Here is a 17,803-nt window from a genome sequence, read left to right as displayed (position 1 = left end):
GAGGTGATGAGAAATGTGGCCTCATTTGTGTGTTTTTAATAGATTGCACACTATTTCTGTTTCACATTATCAATTTTATCAGCTGACTTTTAACAGGATCTTTATATGCGTTTAACCCTAATTCCAAAACCCTAAAACCCAGTCATGATACTATCACCTGTTACCAACGAGCCTGTTTACCTGTACACCTTCCAGACAGGTGTTTTTGGAGCGTTCCACATCTTTCCCAGCCTTTAGTTGCTCCTGTCCCAGCTTGTCTGAAACGTGTTGCTGCATCAAATTCACAATAATAAGCAAATATTTAGAAAAATCAATGAAGCTGATGAGCTAAAACATTAAGTATATTGTCTTTATGCTGTTTTCAGTTGAGTTTACACACATTACATTATACAGAAACGTCAGTGAATGCATATAACAAGACAAGTCTGACTTAAACTGAAACTGAAACCAGTTGAATAAGTATAAATAATCTGTTTCCTCGTCTCAACATGCCTGCAGACGGATTAAACTAGACAAAACTCTGTGGGAATCTCCCTCTCTCTCCTGTCAGTCGTGTTTCACCTCATAGGGTGGGTCAAATTACACCTGAATCAATCTTATTAGCTACAGTTTGGTGACATCACACGTGGTCTAAGTAGCCAGAATACATGAAAATCCCTTTGAAGTCAGGTCTTTGTAAAAATATTCACACGTAATTTGCTTAAAAAAACTCTAAATATATGGCAGTGGGAGGGAGAGATACCTGATTGGTTTTTGATCAATCAGTTTATAGCATTGCACATACTTATAGGGTATTGATCAGTGTCACATGGGAGTAATTGTGGTGTTGGATCCGTCCATTTCCGGTTGTTGTTGAGGTGTCTTTTCTTTTACTGTGCTTTTGTCGCCTCTGCTCTGGTCTGCCTGTAGCTTTTGGGTGCGTTCAGTGTTCAGTAATTTACATATTCCAATCTGATTGGGCAGGCGCATTCCGATAGTGGCTTGTTAGTTTTATAGTAGAGACTTAGGAGCTAATGATCGTGCATGGATCAGCTGATGGACTATGAAGTCGCCACCTTTGCATTAGGTGGATTTCTTTATACAATTACACGCTCGCCAAGTAAACAAATATTCTGCGGTCAGCTCGGTCCTGCCTGTTTCATTCTCTCCTGTTGGCTGAGTGTCACACTGCCCATTGATATGACAGCAGGACATATGTCAGGTGTCGCCCCCAGAGGAGCGCTTGTCGTTAGCGGACTCTGATGCCACTCGATATGCGAGTCCTTCAACCGCCCTAATTGGCCCTCGTTATCATTCAATCCAAACCTCATCACTTACCTGCAACACGCTTCTCAGGCATGCATGTCTAAATCTGCCTCTGCTCCGATCCACCTTCTCTCTTTGTTGTTCTCTTTGTCTTTACAAGAATTACTGTTTGCATTTTTTTTTTCAATGTTTTCTTAATGCTTGAGTGCAGCTCCCTGGATATTTCTTTTATGGTACTTTAAGCGTCCTTCCCCCAAATCACAGCCTTCCTTTGTAATGCACGTCACCCTTGAGAGACACAGACTTTATTAAGTTATGACTGTAAAAATGTAAACAAGACTGACAAAGCATCCAAGCAAAAATTGCTAATGTGGAGGAGTCAAAAAGTATTGAAGCCCCAGCTGTAAGCTGTGTGCAGTGGACAGAGACGTGTGTGTGCGTGTGTGTGCGTGCGTGTGTGTTCAGTGGTTGTAAAGTGTTCCAGTTGCAAGGCCAAGCAAGCATCCATTATCATCAAGTCAACTTCACAACAACTGTCTGTTCTGCCGGGCTGCTGGTGTGTAGGAGGGTTTTAGAGAGAGCGCATCCAGAAGTGTGTGTGAATGTGTGTGTGTGTGCAACAAGTAACACACCAACAAATGTGAGAAACAAAAACCCGGAGCTCTGGAAAAGAAAAAAAAAAGCAGAGGTGGCTCATAAAAGCACAGTGCTTGTCTAGTCAAATGAGAGTGTGGTCACAATCTGAAAGAGAGAGAGAGACTCCCATAAAATGCTCAACATGCCTGAGACTGCCCTCTGATGTCACCGAGAGAGGGAGAGAGAGGGAGAGAGAGAGAGTGGGAGGGGACGGGAGGAGCAGAGGGAGGGAGAGAGAGTGGCAGCCGGAGGGCAGAGCGAAGCACGTCAGCGGGAGAAACAGAGAGAAGCGGTGGAGTGAGAGACGGAGAGTGTGAAAGACGGGGAGGGAGAGAGGTCTGTTCTCACCACCAAAACCAGGTTGGTCCGCTGTATCCTCACGCCGCCGCGGACTTTACGGCTCTGCTCTGAGTCGCACTTTTTGGCTACGAGCGCACACTTCGCCTCTCTCTTCGACACTGTACACCGCACTACACACAGACACACACAGGCGCACAACAGCCGGACAGCACAACTGATGGGTAAGAGCTCCTGTTGTTACCGCGTGCACTGTTTGTTTGGATGGTGTGTGGATGAGGTCCTCGTTCACACTCGGCTGCTTTGTCATGTACTGTGTGTAGAAGAGGAGTTTGTGAAGTTCTTGAGTGTGTGTTGATTGATTATATATTGTTTCAGTATGTTTAGTCAGTGTGTGTGTGATCCCTGGGCATGTGTTTATATAAACTCATTTAGTCTATGAATATTGACTGTATGTGTGTGTGTGTGTGTGTGCGTGTGTGTGTGCGTGCGCGCTCGCTTGAGGAGAGAGTGTATGTTTGTGTGAACATGTTCATTTGCTGTGTGGGTGTGCAGCTTCGAGTAGTGGCAGTGTTTATTGAGTGGGACTGATGTATGGAGAGTCTTGCTCAGCACCACTCAGTGCAGCCTTTAACTGAATGGAGCAGATGGCAGTGGCTGCGTCTGTTCCTCCCCACAGCTTATTGTGCGCATGTGTGCGTGTTTGTGTTTTGTGCCTCCGAGTGTGTGTGTGTGTGTGTGTGTGTGTGTGTGTGTGTGTGTGTAAAGGGGGGTATGCATGAAAGTTTGTGTTCTTACAAAATGAGGGATTTCATCTCAGAAATGGGTCTCAGGGCACGTTTTCACTGCTGATTGCTCAGCATTTGAAGAAAGTCGGTGAATATTCTGAAATGTGAAGTTCTCACTAAAAAGCCTGTAAAACCGTTGAAGCCTCTGATCAAAAAAATTTAGAGTAAAACCTTTTTTTCTGAATGAGATTTCTGTGCTGGATTACATTTTCTGCTCTTGCGTCACTTGATAATAAGGGTTTTGTTTGTATTTTGGTCGGAGGCCAGTGCGCATGCAGTGTGACCATGTGGCTCCAGGTCTCTCGGTGTGTCGTGGCTCTGCTATATGCAGTTGTGTGCAGACTAGCTAGTCAGGAAAGGCCAGTTAAAGGTGTGGTTTATCTCTGCATTACCCCCCTTGAAAACACATCATCCCTAAATAATGTTTTAACTGGCTGCAGAAGTTGCATTCGATGGCTTTAACGCTGACCAGCTGTCCTCAGAGAAAGAGGAGAGAGATGAGGAAAACAAAGAGGTGGTGACACACACTACAGCAGGCTCCGGGGACATGCAGTCACATATATCACACGCATACACACCCTTCCCAGGCTTGACAGTAAAAGGGTTGAGCTGAATGCACATGCAGGCCATGTGTTGAATTAGTTGCCTACAATCATTGGTCCTTCCTCCATCTCTAGCCCCACCCCTCCTCCTTTGTCCAACCAACCGCTGGCCACAATCCCACCAGTCGCCATGGCGTTTGCCTCCCTCCTCTGCCAGCACCTGTGTGTGTCTGCGTGTGTGTGTGAGGGGCTCACGGCTGGGTAACACTATGTCAGCAATTACTATTCATTCTTAAATTTCAGGCCTTACACCGCTGTCACGTTTTATTTTTATGCACAGCTTTGTTTTCATCACACACACTGTGCTGACATTCACTGACTCTTGTTGAATTTTAGATGAGTGTGCGCACTCAGCTTCTCATAAACTGTGAGTTAAACATGCATGGCGTTTTGTCTGAGTGCATGGATGCCTGGTGGGGCGAGGAGCTCCCTCGGGAATCCTGCTCTATAAATAACCCCCTCTGTGTGATCCATGATCATAGCCTGATCATGGGAGACGGGGGATGAGAGGAGGGACGGAGGGAGGGGAAGAGTCAGCGGTAGAGGGACACCGATGGTGATGGATGAATAGATGAGGGACAGAAAAGAGGTGGCGCAGGCTGACATTTCAGCAGCCACGTTGTTTGTGTCAGTTTCTGATGAGTTCAGCCAGAGTTTACATCATCGTGCCTGACGTGGGGAAGCCTCACATCTCCATGGGATTCTCACAAAGTACACACAGTTTCCCGTCTGGAAATCAACAGTTTATCTTACTTCCGCCCCTCATAGCTTTAATGGTCCTCCGTAGCTTTAATGGCCCTTCAGCTGCCACACTAACAGACTGCATATGGAAAGAGTTGTCGAAGATTTTTACTTGACCAGAGTTGCAGAGTTTTCATATGCTGATGTAAGGAAAAAGATCATGTGACTTTGTGTAGTTTACCCTCTGTATTCTATTTATTTGCACAAAAGCGCTCACGTCGCTAACGATGGCAGCCCATACTGGGACCTGCTCGGCCACGCTCGCGGCAGGTTTGTTATCGTGTCCGGTGCTGTCAGGGGGAGTCGGCTCGTGCGTCCACCTCTCCTCCTGTTGGCTCGACACCATGCCCTCACGGCACATTCACAGAGTGCCATCCTTGTAAGCTGGACTAATTACTTCACAGGTGCCTGCACCCTGCTGGGTGCTGAATGTCGCCCTGTTTGTCTGCTGCCATTCACAAAGCTTTGTTTACTGTAAACACGCTTGCGAGGATTGTTATTCAGAGAGCTGCCTGTCGTGACACGACTGCAGCAGCACTGCGATCCTGCGGGGCCGTGTCAGCTTGACCGGGAGCTGTCAGTCAGACATGACACAGATGTGCTCCCTGTGTGCCATCAGATCATTTGACAGCTCTTTAAATTATCCAGAGCAGACGTACTTGGAATCTGTTGGTACAGTCTTGAACAGCTTAGACACAATGATTAAATCAAATTAAACAGCAGGTTTTGATAAACATTGATTCTGAAGAATCTTATATTTCCACATAGTCTGACAGCTCTACACCGAAACCTTTGATTCAAAGTCCTCCCTTTTCTGTCCCTTTATGTCATGTAAACTTAACCAAAAAGATGAAACTACAGAAGCAGGTGTGTTTCAGGTATAGACTGTGGTGCTGACACGTAAAGGATATCCATCACACATATCAGAAGCTCCTTCGTACCTCTGTGTGTAGCTGATATCACAACCTGCAGATGGCTCTGTACAAAGTGATGTGCCAGCCAGTGTGCTTCGCCTCTGAGTAGCTGGTGTGAGCAGTGTTTACACCACCCTCCTCTTCCTCTCTCTCCCCCTTCCTCTGTGCCCCGCAGCTTGAGGATAGGTGGCTGTAATGAAGTTTTTTTTTTCTTGCCTTGCCTCAGTCTTGCAGCCGGCCATCGATCACTGGTCTGTAAAAGACCGGCCGTGCTAACAGGATAAAACACACAGATAGAAATTCAAATTAGAGTTTATGCACACAGCGTACAGCTGCACTTCCAGAGGATATGATAAGAAACACAACAACCTGTGAGGATTACTGAGCATGGAAACACAATATGACTCAAAACACAAGTATACAATAAATCTGACTTTTGTGTAGACGCAGGCTCCCTTTTACTCAAGCTTTAGTGTTCTCTGTTGTGCTTGTTGTTGGGTAACTTCATGGCTCAGGTCAACGCTGCGTGCATCCAGGCTTGTGCGTCTCAGGCCTCTCATCACAAGTCGTTTGGGTGGCTGTGGCTGGCAGAGGCCCTCACTGCGGCCTGTTTGTCTTCTGCATCACGACGCCACACATCACCCTCTTTGTAAACGTTAGTGTTTGACATCTTTTTATTGGGCCGCTCGCTGATCTCTGCTGTGAAAATATGGGTTTCATTGTTTCTCAATTACAAGGAAACAGAATTTGTTCGGGCCTTGCGAGAGACCTGTCAGTGTTGTCGCAATTGATGGTGTTTGCCTGTAAAATTCAGTAAAAGCCATAAATTGCTTGATGCGTATTCGCATTTTCCCAGAAGGACTGTGGGGATTTTGTCGCTGCATGAGAAAACATTGGAGCAGAATGTGTAAATTTTTTGTTTTGTAATTTTGGGGGTGGGAACCCCATTTGTCTCTGCGAAAACAAACAGCCCTTGTGAAGCCTGTGGCATGCTTACAGAGTAAAGCACTTGGGAAACCGTACATAAATAGTTTGGAGTTGAGGGCGAGTGCTAGGCTAACTCCAGGGGCCAGCCCCGTCGACGGAAGTCTGTATGGGAAAATATACAGCATAAAAGGCGTTAATTGAGGTGATGCTCCCTGCGTGTTTGGCACGGTGGTGCAGGAATAGCTGGTGCCGGTATGCCTCTGAAAGGGTGGCACGCCGTTTGAAGTGCACTGACCCAACAAAAGGTTTTGTTAGTTTGACCTTGTTGTTTACTGCTTATTAAATATGTGTGCAAACAGTTGACAGACATGTGTGTGTAAATGCATGCGTGTAGGGCGAATGCGAGGTGGTGGGCTGAAAGTTTACCATGGTTCACTGGGAAAGGCTTTGTTTGGAGAGCACGGATGATTGGCACAGATTGCTCAGAGCGGGGATGACAAACAGTAGCGTTTTCTAATGCGGCCGTCTTTCTATAGCTTGTTAATCTGGAAGTGAAACAGGCAAGTTTGTAGGTCAGAGGTTGAGGAATCATTTTAACGCACATTTGCACACGGCTTCCTCTGTATGCGTCTAACCCTAAACCTTAAAGTAGATTAAAAAAAAGATTAAACTGCATCATAAATGTTGACGTAAGCAGCTGATTTTTGTCAGCGTGAACAGTCTATGTTTGGATTATCAACACAGCACACGAGCTGGAGCTGGAGCCTCTGTACATTGAAACATCCTCCATCTTTTCAAAATAAAATTAATTTCTAACACAGCTTTCAAACAAATCCTTAGAAGTACAGTGATACAATTACACACACACACACACACACACACACACACACGCACACACACCAGTGAAGCACCAGCATGTCTGGCCCGGCCACACCCTTTCTTCTCCCCCTGCTGTCCCGCTGGGTGGTGTTAAGTTTCCTCCCACACTGAAAACCTGCCCGGTACCAAAGATGTCATTGGCTATCACAGCAAGTAACTGCAACTCTATTGCCACCTCATTGGTCACTGGGGATCTCAGGACGTCCACGATAGGTCGGAGATGCTCTCCACTGGTTTCGGGGTATTGATGACTGGCAGAGGGCTTGGTATGGTGCAAGGTGGTTCTCTACGGAGCAGATATCGATCAGAAAAGAGGGTTTGATCATGAGTTCAGATATCGAGCACAGAATTGAGAAGTGATTTGGTTCCATGTTTGAAGGTCTGGTTATGCAGAACCTTAAAGCCTTGCTGACTTCTCTTTTCAAATGATTGTTTTTGTAACACACAGCAACTGAAACTAGAGATCTGGTTTATTGTGCTTTAACTGGTTTGTCTTGATATGGTCGAAATGAGACTTTCACACACCTCCACATGTAAAGCTCACGCTGCATAGCGTCTCTTTTCGTACCAGCAGCACTGCCAGTCTGAAGCCTGCAAGTATCTAAAATAAAGTAGCCTGTTGAGAGTGTTTGATCACAGCAAGCCATGTTCTGGGTACACACCAAGGCTTTAAAGATGGCAAACACTTTGTTTGCTTTTGTTCTTGTTTCCCTGTTGTGTAGTCAGGTTATACAGTCAGGTTGCTGTCCGTGGGTAAGCTGCTGTGTTTGCTTGCTTTTTTGGAAATGATCTGATTGCACTAACGCTCTAGTTTTTGCACGTCAACCATGTTGATGGAGGGATGTTGCTTTCCCCGTGTTTGCTCTCAGTATCCATGTTTCAAAGCACGACCGACCTCTGCTGCTTCACTGGATTATTCGGATGAAGCAGAATATTTGTTGCGGATTAAATGCAACATAAGGAGGAAAGACAGTCGATTCTATTCTTGTGTCAGTCGTGACGTGTGTAGGGCTCGTGCCTGTGACCTTTTTGCTTTATGTGTGACCCTGTGTGTTTGTGTAGATCTATGTAGACTGTAATGATGCGACGTGCGGATCTTTCGCTGTGTTGTCGTCTGAGTCCTCTCAGATGTGACACTGAGAATCCAGCTCCTTCAACATCACACACAACTTAGCTTTCTCTGTAGCAGACGCACACACCAGAGCACAAGCATACAGCACACGACCAGCATTGCACTTACAGCGAGCAGTAGTGTTACTGTACACACACACACACACACACACACACACACACACAGTAAGTCTGTATGCGTGTCAGCAAATCCCCGCTGCAAAACTCATGTTTCAGGGGGATTGTTTTTGCCCTCTGCTGCTGAGTTTCATCACTCCACCCGTGTGTGTGCTCGCCTGTTTTGTCGTTCGTGTTCAGAAAATGTGTGAAATGGTGTGTGCAGGCGTTCTGTGAGAATGATGTTTGCATGAATGTGTGTAAACAGTGCACGAGGGAGGCTTCCTATACACTTTGCCCCCGCTACAGCACAGACTGTCACTCCGATGATCTGCGGCTCTCTAAATCTCAGACACGTTTTATGTTTTTAGTGTTTTGCTAATGCTCTTACCCAATGTGTACAACTCTACAACAGGCTTAAGCCCCTAGTTTGCCAACACTACGAGCAAACGCAGCCAGTGTGAAGTGTAATGCAGAGTGCAGCAGTCAAGGCTGCAGCGTCCAGACAGCTGATGTAACAAGTGTCCATGTGTCTTATTTGGATCAGGGAGGACAGGATGTTTTGGCTGCTATCAAAGGATATTAAACAGCTTGGACCTTGAATTAATTATGTAATCAAACTATAAAAACAGATATTCTGAGAAGAAATGACATGAATTTTCTATTTCCTTAGTAACGCTCACGTCCTTTTAGCCGTGTTGAGGATCTTTGACTGAACACGTAGAAACACTGCAGTAAGAAGGTCATTTTTTTCCTGCCAAGTTTAACTCTGCAACCAACAGAGACAAATCTGCTGTTTGGGTCAAATCCTCAGAGCAGAGACACGCACATGTTGAACACAGAGGCTCGTTTTCAGGCGAAGATGGTAATCTCTACATACAGTAGGAAGTGTAACTGTAGAAAGCAGACACGAAGCACAGCTCTCTCTGGGAGTCTTCCTTTTTTATGTGCAGCTCTGATTCCAAAAACGTTTAGATGTTGTGTAAAATCTAAATAAAAACAAATGCAAACAGGCTCGTTTGCCCACAGTGGTTTTCCAAAGTGTTCCTGAGCTCGTGTAGTCATCTCCTTTATCATGTGTTCACAAAGTGGTGAACCTCGCTCCATCCTCGCTTGTGAACGACTGAGCCTTCCCAGGATGCCCCTTTCATACCCAATCATGATCCTCTCACCTGTCACCAATCAACCTGTTTACCTGTGGAATGATCCAAACAGGTGTTTTTGGAGCGTTCCACATCTTTCCCAGCCTTTAGTTGTTCCTGTCCCAACTTGTTTGAAATGTGCTGCTGCATCAAATTCAGATTAAATAAGCAGATATTTCCAAACATCAATGAAGCTGATGAGGTCAAACATTCAATATATTGTCTTTGTGCTGTTTTCAACTAAATGCATGTCTAAAAGGATGAAACTACCACGTTCTGTTTAGCTTAATCTTTTGCACAGCGTCCCAACTTTTGTGGAATCGTGGTTGTATTTTCATTTTTGTCCATTGTTTGTATAAGCAGATTGGACAGCATGTGTGTGTGGTGACCTGTCATAGTTATAGTTGGCTCTGTGAGTCTTTCTGCAGTGAATTGTTTAGCCGGTGCTGACTCTGAGTATAGAGATCTGCATTGTAAATGCTCAGTTGCATCATGCTCTAAACAAACTCCATCTGCATGTGCTTGTTCCTCTCCCACTCTTCTGGCCTCCTCTTCCAGTGGACGTGAGCACGGCAGCACTGCCCATGCAGGTGCCCCCCACCACCACAGCCATCCTTCCCATGGACCTGCGCGTAGTGGACCACCACCCCCACCACCACCACCACCACCAGCAGCCCCCCTTCGGCCTGGTTCCCCAACCCCACCCCACACCACCCACATCCACAGCTTGTCCCGCGTCCTCCGAGCCAGGCCGTGCCTCAGCCATCAGTAAGTGGGGATGATCTCTGCCTGTCACGTCTTTTGGTTAAAAAGTCACATCCTGGGTATTTAACACAAACGCGCTCTGAATGATAAAGTCGTGAAAATCTCCTACAGACCACCAGGAGCACCAGCTGCAGCAGGAGCTGGTAGCTCTCAAGCACAAGCAGCAGCTCCAGAGACAGCTACTGATCGCCGAGTTCCAGAGGCAGCATGAACAGCTGTCGCGACAACATGAGGTCCAGCTGCAGGAGCATATCAAGGTGAGGTGAGAGGAGCAGAGAGCATCACCTCTCTGCTTCAGACGTGTGTGTGTGTGTGTGTGTGTGTGTGTGTGTGTGTGTGTGTGTGTGTGTGTGTGTGTGTGTGTGTGTGTGTGTGAGAGTGTGGATGAGGGGTGAGGAGGGAGTCCTTCCTTGGATACAGCCGCTGTAGGGCTGCACTCAGCAGAAATGCACCAGCAGTAGAGGACAGGAGGAAGCATGTGTACACTTAAGTGATGTGAGTACAGTGGTGTAATTTGATCTGGTGGCAGTATTTTGCTGCTTAGTCATCTCCATGGGAACCTTGGCCCCAGTAGACCTTGTGTGTGTGTGTGTGCGCACGTGCGTGTGTGTCTCACTTTGCTAAAAAGCCTCACTGGTGTTGCCTCGACCACAAAATCGGCCAATAAGGACGATCGGCCTGGCATGAAAATAACTGGGCTGTGTGCTCTCCAGTCTGCTCAGTCTCCAGTTAAGCATGGTGCTCATTATTTTACTCAGCTCGTTGATTTCATGTCACATTATTGATTCTTTACAATCGACCATGGCTGGTTCCTGTCAAAACAAGGTCTCCTCAGTTTCCATATTTTCAGCCCCGCCTTGTGCTCTTTCTTTCTTCAACACTCTTGTTTCTCTCTCTACCAGCACCAACAGGATTTACTGGCACTCAAGCACCAACAGGAGCTGTTGGAGCACCAGAGGAAGATGGAGCAGCAGCGTCACGAGCAGGAGCTGGAGAAGCAGCAGCGGGAATACAAGCTCCAGCAGCTCAAAAACAAGGACAGGGCGCAGGAGAGTAAGTAGAGTGATTGTTGAAAGAAAGGTGGAGTTTGATGACGTCGTGAAGTAGCGTGGGATTATGGGAGTCGCTGTCTTCATTGGAAATGACGCCCGCTGAATTCCTTCCTCACTCTCTGATGTATGATCTGGTGCTTCCAAGGAAGTTTGAGCAATTATAGTGGGCAAAGGATACGACTCCGTAGACAGGCAGCAAAATGAAATGCACCATTACCTTGAATAAAATGACTGATTGGTTTAACATTGTTGTAAGCATTTGGGATCATGTAAGTACAAAATATAGTCATTGTTAGACATTTTCATGCAGAAATAATTCATGTTATACCTTTAAAGCAGAGTCATTTCATTGAAATTAAAAAGTGACGTGACGTAATTCTCTTTATTCGTGGGCGTACTGGTGGATCAGCGACATCAAGCTCTGAATGAAGCCGTCATGTTGACTTCGTATATGTTCACTCTCCCACTCCTAAACGCTGCCAACATCTGCTGTAACTGTGCTGAGGCTCTGTGGCATTTTATCGCAGCAGGTGTCAGAGAGGCTTGGCCCTTCCAGACCCTCTGTCACAGCACCTGTCCTTGTGGCCCAGCAGCCAGAACAGCCTGCCCTCACACCTTTACCGCAGGGAATATCAGAAGGAGGCGGCCAAGACAAGCTGAGAGGAGCAAGGCATTCAAGTGGCACACATGGCCCTCGTTGTTAGAATGTGTTCTTGTTTCCTAGCAATAAAATGAAACCTGGCAGTTCACTGCAATCTGACTTCATCCGTTTATTTGCACGTCTTTCTAACGTGTTCATTTCAACTCGGGTTGTATTTTTGTTGCGTCAGCCATCAGTGCATCTGTTATGATGATGTTTTACTCACCAAACTCCTTCCTGAGATTAACTGAACAAGTTTATTTACAGGTAAAATCAAACCAGTGATAGAACTGGTGGCCTGAGCTGTGAAACCAGTCACTCCAACATTTATTCGGATCAGGGGCGCTGATGGTGTCTATGCTGTCAGGAGTCACGCTGATCCTGCTGCTCTCTCTGACAGATTAAGCTGATATTAATACTCAAATGAGCTTTGACACAATTGCGTATTTTTCTGGCAGGAGGAAATGTCTGGCCGTTCTGTGTCAAATAGCATTTTGAGCTGCTCTGTCATTGAACAGCGCCGTACATCAACCTGCCTCACTCAGTGTCACTGAATGTTTGCACTGACTTATTATCAGATTTGAATGGCTTCTTGTCAACATGCTGGAGTCTGTACGTACATGTTTACGTGGACCACACAGAGCATAAATGCTGCAAACGGCCTGAATATATTTTTGGAAAAGGCTGCATACATGCTAATGAGGAGAAAATGACTCGTAGTTACAAATTTCACATTAGTATGAGCCATGCTAGTGAAGACAAGTATGACGACTGAGATATTTCCTACTTTATTTGTGTAGTAAAGTTAATCAGTCAATCAAGATTGATTATTGTTAGTATGGCTGTAAAATGCTCTGATGTGGGTTGTTTTTGGCAGGCAGTGCTTCGGTTTCTCAGCACAGATCCTTCTGAATATACTTAATGGTGGACCCACGTTTGGAACCACGGTTTTCTGCCAGAGAAGTCCTTTTCCTCAGCCATTCTCTGCTGGGCAAAGTGAGCCTGCAGTTTGACGTCTTTGGAAAGAGCATTGGGTTGTAAACAGAGGGAGCTTTGTTAAGTACTGCAATAAATTGCATAGAAGGCAGTCTCATAAAACCCAATTTGCTCCAGTGGCTAAGCGGATATATTGGGATGTCAGCACTTCCAGATGCACCGTGATTTAGGGAGCATATATTAGCTGTTGTCACCTTCACATACTGTATTTACCACACTCCCTCTCAGGCTTGACACATCACCTGTTATCACTCACACTGTCACGTTCTTAGGAAAACACACCTCCTCCTATATTCTCAAAACACCTATTTTTTTGCCCTCTTCACTGCACTCCACACTGGCGCTCTCGGTTTCTCATTCCCTCTCACTCATCCGCGTCTCCCTCCCGGTACAGTTTGTTTGTAGCTACAGAACGAGGGTGGTAATTGAGCAGAGACCGGGAGCTGAGTGAAACTCGTGATGTGCGTCTTCCAGGCGCGTTAACAGCGCCGCTGTCGTCTCTGTGGAGTTTCAGTGAAACTCTGATGCAAGATCGTGCACTCTGTATGCAGGAAGAAAGCCATTATCTGTCAGAGTGCGGATGGATGTCGTTATAATCCTCATGTTAGTGTCACAGATTGGACAGGAGGGCACAGTACAGAAATGCAGTGCTGAAGCGTGTGTTTTTCTTATTGGGTGATAAATAGGGTCGTGAGGAAAAGTGCACGAAGCTTTGGTCACTGAACTTCTCGTGTCTCTCTGTATCTCTCTGTCAGGTGCAATTGCCAGCACAGAGGTTAAGATGCGACTTCAAGAGTTTGTCCTGAACAAGAAGAAAGCGCTGGCTCAGCGAAACCTCAACCACGGTCTGCCCAGCGACCCCCGCTTTTGGTATGGGTGAGTGTCACGGCCCATCGCTGCAGAGCCACTCACGGCGTGGGATGTAACTGGTCGTGCTCCGGCGAAGAATTTGAGCGATATTATGCGGAAATTCAGGTTTCAAATTGATTTGATGTGTGAGAAGTAGACAGGCACAATGAGAGCTGAGCTTTCCTGCACTCTGCACCAGCTAACTGCCTGGAATTATGAATGTGCCTCCTTTCAGCAAGCTTCATAGTCAAAAAAGAGCATTTTTTTTTTCCTTTGAAAGCTTGTACAGCAAACCATGAGCCTCGCATTGTGCTTAGAAAATCAAATATTTTTACATCTGCATATTTCTACAAAAAGCAAATGAAGGACAGGAACTTGTCCTTTTTCCTTTTTCATACTAACCTTTTAGTTAACTTTAAATGTTACTGTGTGATTTAGCATTTTTTTTTTTGGTTGAAGAGAAGTTAAAATCATTCCACGCAGATGAAACCTTGTATTCACCAGCTATCAAATATCAGAGTGCATTGGGGGGTTTTATGTATTTTTATAAGCCTTTTAGTTTTTGCCTGTTCTCATTTAAGCTAAAAAAAAAACACCACAGTGGGAAAATATCAACCATAAGAGCCACGATGATGAGCGCTAAAAGTCTCTCGTCATCGTGGCTTTGCGAACACAGCAGACCTTGTGGTGTTGTGAGCGCCTGTTGTGTGAGTTTTCCTGAGCGTGTAAGAAGTTACCAACAGCAACATTAGCGTCTCTGAGAGTCCTTGCCAGCTGAGTCAAACAGGATCGAGGCTTCTCTCTGCCCATGACTGCTGTCAGGGATTGACGGCTGGTTCTCTTCGAGGGGTGTTTGTGTGTGTGTGTGTGTGTCTGTTTGAAGTGGGCATAGAGGAAAGACAATGGCACCTCTCCTGCACTTTGAATATTTGAAGAGGCTTTAAGCAGTCGAACGTTTCTGCCAAGGCAGGAGATGACAGATCAGTCTGAAAGTGTGCCATCGCTGAGGAGACCGGTTTTCTGTTACTGTCACCGCCATCGCCATTCCTCCCATTTCTTTATTCTCCCGCATGTTCCGTGCATTTATTTTAGCCTCGCGTCTCCTCTCATCCTGCATCTCTCGCCTCCTTCAAACGAGGCCTCGTTCTCTTTGCTGGCTGAAGGTGATAAGCAGAGGATGCTTTTCGCTTTTCTTTGTCTCTTTCTCTATTCCACCCACATTGTTGTCCGCACTCTGTTGCGTCCTTTAAAGCGTTGACCTTGGGGAGGGAGGTGGAAGCGGTCTTTGTCCCTTTGTGTGTCTGTGCAAAGTTTGCTGAGGTAAAACAGGTATACAACAACTTGGCGAGCATACTTGGAGCCAGACCTCTCCTGACATGCTGCACATTATACTGATGTATTTCATTTTTTTTTTTTTTTTTTTTGCAGAAAAACCCAGCACAGCTCTTTGGACCAGAGCTCTCCTCCTCAAACAGCACTGTCAGCGTACACCCACCCAATGCTGGGCACATACGACTCAAAAGACGACTTCCCTCTCCGCAAAACAGGTACATAATGCGCCGTGTTTTTTCTGAGGCTTTGTCACTGTCTGACATCCATATTCCTCCTCCTCTTCAAACCATTGCATGTCTGGAAGGGCGCCCTAATCTTCCTTTTCCCTTCATTAGCAATTGAAATGGCTTATTATTATTATTCAAAGTCAGGCAAATGAAGCAGGACTCTGCCACGGGAGGATTAAAATTAGACCCTAAAATATTATCCCTCCCCCCAAAATTAAAAGGATAACAAAGGTTATTTTCTGAGGTCTTTTGAACTCTGATGTAAATTAGGGTGGCTGGAAGGAGAGTGGAACCACTTTAAAGTAGACAGAAACCTTAAAATCAGTTAAAAAAAATGTATTAATGGAATAGTTTGACGTTTTGGGAGATGCACCTCTTTGCTTTCTTGCTCAGAGTTAAGTGATTGATACCACTTTCGTGGCTCTGGACTCAGGAGCCTGTTAGCTTAGCTTAGCTTAGCTTAGCATAAAGAGTGAATGCAGGGGAAAACAGCGAGCCTGGCTCTGCACAAAGGTGACAAACTCCAGGCAGAGACTCCAGGAAGTGAACCTAAGTAGTTCTAAAACTAAATCCTTCCTGCTTTCAAGATCTTACAGTGAATGAAAGGGGAATATTTGAGGATTTCTTACTTCTGTTTAGCCATTTGTTTCATAATCAGGTGTTTTTGGTAAACAAAGAGGTTTCTTTTAAAAGTCAGTTGGCTAGTCTCCTGATTTAGACTAGTTCACACAGATATTAACTAACACACTGAGCCAGGCTCCTCCACAGACGTCAGAGATCACACTGTTCAACAAAACAACCCTTGAAAACTCTGAGAAGTGTCCTAGGAAGCACATAAAACCACAGTTCCTGCCTTTTGGATGCATCAGACTGTTATTTCTCCGTCCTTCTGTCCATGTCAAGTACGGCCAAGCTGTGATTGTTCACTTAGTGTCAGCAGCTGCTTTGGCAGTATCGCTGCCTGCTTTCGCAGCTGGAGGCCGAGCTCTGTGTACTCTCTACTCCTGCCCACCTGCTGTGAGCTGGAGGCAGGCATGATTTATCCTGGCCCGCGACCTCAGACGGCAAGTTTCAACTTTCAGGGACACTCAAATGTAATTCAGGAATTTCTTGTGGTGCCAGTGGTGCTGAGAAATATTCACTTACAGTTTCACAGTCCACACTGAAGTACAACAGGCGCTATCGTGCAAAAATACTGCTGTGCATCTGGAGGGAAAGCGGCGTATTTTAGGAGAAATGGAGTTTAAGAGTTGGTTCTTTGTCTCTATGTCAGTTGCGAGGGGAGGCAGGGAGGGAATACTGACGTGTGCGCACATACAGCTGTTGAGGAAGTGTTGTGTCATGGATCCGATCAGACGGGCAGATAGGGAGGTGAACTGTGCTCAGGAAGGAGTGAGCGACAGTGGTCACCACAGTGGTGCTCCGCTCTGACGGCTGGAGCTGTCACACATGACGTTGTTGCCTGTGGTGATCTGTGTCGGTGATGCATGCGTGTAAATTCAAATTGAAATGTACATTAACAAGCGAGGCCAGGCAGAAAGTATATTACAAACGGGCTCATTGTCCAAGTCTGAGAGGCTTTGTGATCGTGGCTCTCAGAGCACAGAGGGCCACTTTGAATGCTGCGACAGGAAGTCTGTTCGGACCTCATGACAGATGCAGACTTGTCATGCTGACCCTTCTTTATCCCCCCGCTCTTTCACACACTGTCACACACACATACATTCCCATGCCACACTGTGCACTGAGCATGTAGAACCTGCAGATGTCCATATAAAGTATAGCACTTCCGTGTCCTTTTTTAATCCAGGACATCGCTGCACATTTCCAGTCCAGCTGGTGAGGTTTTGGGTCTGTGCCTCACTTGAGAACAGTACAACATATTGGTCGTTGTCTCCCTTCCATCCAGCCTTCAAAGTCCCTCTGCAGGCATCGATTAAACCCCTAAAAACTCTGTGCAGCCTCTGCTCGTTCAACACACACACCTCATCAGCAGCTCCGCTACCTGACAGACTGTTCTGAGTTACGTTTGCCATACCTTTCTTCGTCAACACCCCCGAGCCTCTTAAAACGTCCTGTTGGCGTTTGACGTGAAGCATCATGTAACTTGGCAGGCTAACGCTGGCTAACATTATCTGGCACACTGCAGATTTGTTTGGACAGTCAATAGATAAAACACAAGAAAAATAAACTGACCAACATGTTGGCTCGTACTCACTGTACTCACAGGATAAATGGATGGAGCAGCGCAGGACTTCTGTAAGTTATGTGGCGAAACTGTGGTGTGGAAAAAGGCTACTGCAGGCTACAGTTCGGCTCTCAGATCCTTTGATAACACATACAGGCTCACCATTTCTCCTTTTGCAGATTTGCTAGCGATTTGCCTTCGTTAATGCTTTTAATCACAACACAACAAATCTGTCTGTTTGCCCGTCTACCTACACGTCCGTCTAAACTATCTATCTAATGTATCATCAACATAAGATATTTCTGGGAAGCTGCATTGATGAGTTTCAGAAAACTACTCTATTGATTTCCATAAAT

The 17,803-nt window shown here is 45.9% G+C and overlaps 1 protein-coding gene across 5 annotated transcripts in view; it reads left to right on the top strand.

Moving 5' to 3' along the window:
• hdac4 (histone deacetylase 4) overlaps positions 1-17,803 on the top strand; it is a 119,835-nt gene that overhangs the window by 57,287 nt on the left and 44,745 nt on the right. For 3 of the 5 annotated variants that reach the window (XM_076746757.1, XM_076746758.1, XM_076746756.1), the window contains 5 exons: positions 9,957-10,166; positions 10,275-10,420; positions 11,066-11,216; positions 13,607-13,727; positions 15,129-15,247. In XM_076746757.1, coding sequence (XP_076602872.1) covers positions 9,957-10,166; positions 10,275-10,420; positions 11,066-11,216; positions 13,607-13,727; positions 15,129-15,247 — 747 coding nt within the window. Of the gene's footprint in view, positions 1-2,102; positions 2,403-9,956; positions 10,167-10,274; positions 10,421-11,065; positions 11,217-13,606; positions 13,728-15,128; positions 15,248-17,803 lie in introns of those variants that run through there. The other 2 variants (XM_076746759.1, XM_076746760.1) reach the window with 2 other exon arrangements.

The sequence above is a fragment of the Chaetodon auriga genome, chromosome 13 (genome assembly GCF_051107435.1).
Source record: "Chaetodon auriga isolate fChaAug3 chromosome 13, fChaAug3.hap1, whole genome shotgun sequence".
NCBI classification, from domain to species: Eukaryota; Metazoa; Chordata; class Actinopteri; order Chaetodontiformes; family Chaetodontidae; genus Chaetodon; species Chaetodon auriga.
The sequence above is the reverse complement of the archived record's forward strand: the minus strand, read 5'-3'. Positions and strand labels throughout refer to the sequence as shown.